Source organism: Pteropus vampyrus, unplaced genomic scaffold, assembly GCF_000151845.1.
Source record: "Pteropus vampyrus isolate Shadow unplaced genomic scaffold, Pvam_2.0 Scaffold243, whole genome shotgun sequence".
In the NCBI taxonomy this organism is placed as follows: domain Eukaryota; kingdom Metazoa; phylum Chordata; class Mammalia; order Chiroptera; family Pteropodidae; genus Pteropus; species Pteropus vampyrus.
In genome coordinates, this window is record NW_011889024.1 from 742,377 (window position 1) to 748,409 (window position 6,033).

Genomic DNA, 6,033 nt, shown 5'->3' on the forward strand with positions numbered 1-6,033 from the left:
CACACACACACACACACACACACGTATCTCATAGTGCTTCAGATCCTTTGCACTTCTCAGTTCCCCCATCTGGAATGACTCTCCCCTGCTCTCCCCTTCTTCCGTGCCCCCATGTCCTCATGACTAGGTCCCTGATGCTTCCTTCAGGTTTTTATTCACAAGACAGCTTCTTACTGAGGCCTCCTCTGTGAAATTATAACTTCCGCCTCTAACCAACACTCACAACCCCTTCACTTTCATTACTTTTTAAACACCTATCAGTACCTAACGTACTATATAGTTTTCTTATTTGCTTATTGTTTGATCATACCCTAGAATATAAATTGGGAAGGGTAGGACTTTTTCTCTTTTTTATTTTATTCTCAGCACTTAAAACTGGTAGATTATAGGTGCTCAATTAATATTTGTTGAATACATGAATGAATGGATGAATGAATGAATAATTCCTGGTGCAAAGTATAAGTCCTCAATAAACAATGATTGAACTGAACTAAACTAAAGTGGAAAATATCGGCACAGCCCCCATGTAATATGAATGGGAGAAAGGACACACATATTGCTATATGCAGAGTTCTCTTAAGATTACATGATTTTCTGGATAATATTGCAATGTTCATGTGATGTTATATGTATGTATGTTAATAAATAATATATTATTTATACATATCAATGTTAGTGAATAAAAATAGAAGCACTAAAAGTTTTCCAATTTTATTTGAGTTCAAATCAAAACTCAATCTAGATTTACAACATTGAATTAAAATAAAGGTATAGCAAAATTAACGTGAATACAGTTTGTATAGGTAGCTCAGTTCCTATGATATAAAATTTAAATCCAAAACGAAACTCTTGAAACTCTTTACTACAATGTCATGTTCCGATCTCAGGGACTAGAAAACTCTTAAAATCTCAAATCTCTCAATCCTGAAACCTACTAGTAGGTACCAAAAATCTTCAAGGCACATTAAAGTTTTCTATAAAATCAGCCTTTTTTTTTTTTTTTAACTAAAATTACCAAATCTACAAAAGCACCTATGAAACTCTCTTTTTGTCAATCAGCATGATTAACCTTGAGCCAAGGTGGCCTCAGAACCCACATTGGCTTCTTCCTGTAAATCATCCTCAGTAGAGGATCCTGACTCAACTTGAGAATTTTCTTCTTCTAGTTCAGCAAATTCACCAGAGCTTTCATTCTCCGTTGTACCTTTATCGCTATCGATGGCAACAGCTTCATCCAGAGCTGCATTCGTAACCTCTGAGGTCGTTTGGATGCTGACCTCTGCGGTTTCACCGGTGGCTGCATTTGGAACCTCTGGCCCAGTTTCAGCACTGACTGCAGTGGTTTCTACTGGAGCAGCCTCTGCAGTGTCAGGACAGGCTGAAGCCTCTGTTATGACTGCAACTGTAGCATCTGGGATTTCTTCAGCATCGACCTCCTGAGCTTCCACTGAAGATACTTCAGGGGCTTCTGAACTTGCTTTCTCGGCTCCCCCAAGGTTCTCTTTTTCACCTTTAAGATTTAGTCCATCAAGCAAAGTATTAATTGAAAGAGCAAGGGGAGACAGTGGAACGCTGTGCAGTCATTTTAAAAAATGAGACAGATCTATGTGGATTGATAGGTAATGATCTTCCAAGTAGACTTAAGTGAAAAAAGCAAGGGAAAGACCAATGTATACAGGTTGGTACTAGTTGTATTAGGACAAAAGGGGGTTAAGTTTTATGTGAAGACAGTTTTATTTGCAGACTCTAGGGGGTTCAAAGAAATTGGTATTATTGGTTGCCTCTGGGGAGGGAAAATAGAGAGTCTGCTTTTCTGTAAATGCTTTGAACCTATTAAACTTAAAAAAAATGAATTTACATATATTATTTATTCAAATACAAAGAACAGGAAAATAAACAACCAACCAGTCATATGAGATAGCATGGAAAAGTAGCCAACTTACTAACCAATGGCTCTGAGGAATCACTAATCCAGGCTCAACCTCAGTTTTGTCATCTGTTAAATGCAGATGGTAATAGTATCTATCTTACAGAGCTGTTGTGAGCATTGATTAAAATACTGTGTAGAAAAAAGGATTTAAAACCACTAAAGTACTATGGAAATATTACATTTTTATTATGATGATGATCATTGAACATGATTGTATTCAATAATGTTTACCGATGATAATCTGTTTCTTACTGGTGTCATGACTAAAAGGTTAAAACAGGTCCGTGAGCAGCTATTATCTCTGTCTCCAAATAGTGATCACAGTAATTGATAATAATGGCATCATAGTTGAAATGGTTTTAAAGCAAGCAGTTTAAGGCAAGAAATATACATTAGAGTAAAATGTAAAGTTTCTGTTCCTGTAGCTGCCATTTTAATTAATCAGATCAACTGAGGGACTCAGTAGACATGACTGATTCTACTAATGTCCAGTATACTTTGGGCAAGGACACAAAACTGAAACCAAAATTAGTTTTACGATAAAAAAAAAAAAAAAAAAACACGAGGGAAATGAAAGGTCAAGCTGCTGAGAGACCTGTAACTAAAATGACGCCTGCATGCACGGAGGGAGGCCCGATAGGGGTAGGGCAATGTTACAACAGAAAGACATCAAAACTGCTGGCCGGCAGTATAAATGTAAAACGGTTTCATTTATCAAATGCACTCTTCCAAAGCATATGACAACGTTCTCTAGATTTTGGTTGGCTTTTTCCTTTCCGAACGAAGTCCTACCCAGAGCCATTCTGGATTAAGTTAGTAAAGAAGCCAAAATCAAATAGTGATCATGGCTAGGCTAAGATGATGAAAATCAGTGCCTTACAGAAAAAGAGTAATAATAAATTCACTTTACCTTCAAGTTGCTGTAACTCTGCTTTGGTTTTTTCTTTCAAATTGGTTATGTGTTCGGTGTGTCTGGCTTGCTCTGATGTTACTGTCCTATAAGTCTGAAAGTAAATGTGTGTTTAAGTTTATTTCTTGAGCATTTGTTTCATTGTGATTTATATCCAGAATGCCAAGTTCAAATGTGTATACAATTCAAAGAGAGACCAATACCATCTCTTATGTGCCCCTTAGAAATCTTTGTCATTCAGTAGAATGCTTAAAAAAGGAAAGAAACAAATGCTTTAACAAGGTCAAAGATAACTGAAATCATCCACAGTGGATAAAACGACAAAGACAGTTTATATATGCTGTCAGCTCTCAGTACACCAAAGCTGAACCTGTGCAAAGTTCACATCCCTGAAATGCCCATCCAGCAGCAACGTCCCGAGGGACGTCAGTTCTATTGTTCAAAGGGCTAGAACAAAAGGCGATTAAAAAAAAAAAAAAAACTAGATAGAATGGAAGAGATGATAAAATTAGAATAATTCACACTCATGTGTGGCCCAGAGAATCTAGCTGTTCCAAATCTAACACAGTCAAGCACAGAGTAGAAGGAAGGCCTCCTAGAAGAGAAGGGCTCAAATTTAGACTTTGGAAGTGATATCCAAATGATATGACTAATAAATGTAAGCACTTAAAATAGACCACGACTTTTATAAACCAGTCTGGCATTATGATTTTTAATATACCCAAACCCTCAAAAAATTGAAATGACCTGGGCCTTTCTCAGATTCTAAGAGGCCCTAGTAGTAAGTTTTACTTGGAAATGAAAACTGCTCTTGGCATCTGTGGATTCAATTCAGGTAAATCTTATACAGAACTTATTTTAGTACAGGATAAGGAAGGGAGGACTAGAATACAGGTTTTCGAGTGCCTCGCAGTCTGTATTTCCTCCTGAAATTAGACTAGGATTCTTGGGAATTAAGGCTTCCAACATTCAAGATTAAAACTACATACTCATAGAGGTGGGAAGGGACTTAGAGACCTTCGCTTGTCCAACTTCCACTCCCACAGTGAGAGAACAAGGCCAGGAAGGGCTCTCAGCAGTAGCCAGTTTATAACCTTCCAGCTTAAGATCGCTTTTGCAAACAAAGATTTAGCAGACTAGAGAGGTTCGTATCTGGCACTAGTAAGCATAATTACGAATTAGTGATGCCCAGATGAAATTCAGTCTTCCAACTTCTCACATAATTGCATGGCCTAGTCCAATATCTATTTTTCCAGTGGCCTACATCCAACCATAGTAGCCCTGGGCAGTGAATTCAACAATAAGCAGCAGAAAGATGACAGAAGCAAAGGAATCTGGGTATGAGTGAAAGATGTTTGAAGTTTCCTGACTTCTTGAGGCTCTCACGACTCTGAAGATTAGAATATATATTTTGGTTTGGCCATCTACATAGTCCTACCAGCTGGTCCTGATTATGACTAAAAATCTCTTTATGCATATTTCTGTAGGGTCAAACCAAAATGTACTGACTGTGTACTCTTATAGTTTCCAAAGAAGTTGTACTTATTCTACTTTTATTCAAAATGAAGATCAGATTTTGATTTAGAAAGTTTGTGACAAAATGGAGAATATGATACATTATTATTAACTAAAGTCTATGGTTTACATGAGGCTTCACTCCGTGTTGTTAGCTCCAAAGTCATATTATTAAAAGCTTTGTTTTACAGTGATTATCTGGGAGTGAGGAATGAATACGGGACCAAGGAAGGAAACATGCTTTTAATTTTCTATATGTCTATTTTAATTTTTTAAGAAAAATTATAAGTAGATATTAAATTTTAAAATAAGTGTATATAAAGATACACAACTAATAAAAACTATGGAGACAGTAAAAAAAAATTGGAATATTGGGGAGAGGGACAGAGGAATGAGCAGGATTTTTTAGGGCAGTGAAACTATTCTGTATGATACTGTTATGGTGGATGCATGTCATGTCACGTTTGTCAAAACCCATAGAACGTACAACACAAAGAGTGAAGCCTAATGTAAACCATAGACTTTAGTTAATAATAATAATGTATCAATACTGACTCATCAGTCATAACATATGTATCACACTAAAGCAAGACTGTTGATAGGGGAAAGTGAGGGGAGGTACATGGGATCTCTCTGTACTTTCTGCCCATTTTTCTGCAAACCTAAAACTGCTCTAAAAAATAAAGTCTATGAATTTTTTTAAAAGTTAATCTTTCAAAACAATTCCTGTTAAATGTTAATAATACTACCTAACTTGTAGAATTGTTGTAATTATTAAAGGAACCATGGCACTCTCATATCAGCTATTATTAGTAGTATTTATAATAACTGTTTTTATTGAAAGTCACCCATGGTATTAAGAAATGTTGATTTTCTATTTAAAAAATCTTCATAATCTTGTTCTTTAATTATTTCCATGTTCTGACCTTGATACTGCTTTGAGTTTTACCACAGGTTGTAAAATACATGAATTTCTGAACGCCGTGGTTATTTAAACACTTACATAGTATCCGCCAGCACTGACTGTGACACCTACAACCAGGTAGTAGAGCATATTTGATCCAGATGATCCAGGGAATTTGTTAGATGACATCCAGCGAAGAGATGCTAGAAAAACAAGTTTAAACTTGTTTTAGCTCTACCACTTAAGCAAAACTATTTTAAATAATTATGTCTTAAAACATTTTTCTGCTCAGCGAACCTAGAATCTATTAACAACAAGTGACTTTAGCTTAAGGGTATACAGTGTTCTGAGGTAAGGTAATAATTCCACTTGACATTTTTCCCAATCTAATTTGACACATACTTATGAAACCTGTCATTTTGATGCTTAGCGTTATGCTTTTCTTGGTAGGAGCACAGGCATGGGTAAGGAGAAATGACAAAAGCACTTAACAATTTTAAGAGTCAAACGAGATGCATATTAGCAAAAGAAATCCATTTACTGTATGTACTCCACCACAGGATTTAATGGAAAAGATTGTTTTTTAAAAAAATGAATTATACATTTGTACTTAAAATACATGTGTTAAAAATATGTTAAATAAAACATGTTGAAATTTAACACACTTCTACGAATCTATAATACAAATGTAGAAATAGGAAGAAACTTTCATTTTTCTAATGTAAAGCCTTTAAACATGGGCAGTAAGAAGCTTTTGCTTTTTTTAAATTTAAG

General features: G+C 35.6%; 1 protein-coding gene across 1 annotated transcript in view; it reads right to left on the reverse strand.

Moving 5' to 3' along the window:
- Nucleotides 1-1,003: 1,003 nt before the first annotated feature.
- The window catches only part of LOC105301559 (protein MGARP-like), an 8,093-nt gene continuing 3,063 nt past the window's right edge, over nt 1,004-6,033 (reverse strand). Inside the window, exons 2-4 of the mRNA XM_011374292.2 lie at nt 5,359-5,462; nt 2,841-2,934; nt 1,004-1,510 (exon numbers count right to left, since the gene is read on the reverse strand). Coding sequence (XP_011372594.1) covers nt 1,065-1,510; nt 2,841-2,934; nt 5,359-5,462 — 644 coding nt within the window. The 3' untranslated portion in view covers nt 1,004-1,064. The remainder of the gene's footprint in view (nt 1,511-2,840; nt 2,935-5,358; nt 5,463-6,033) is intronic.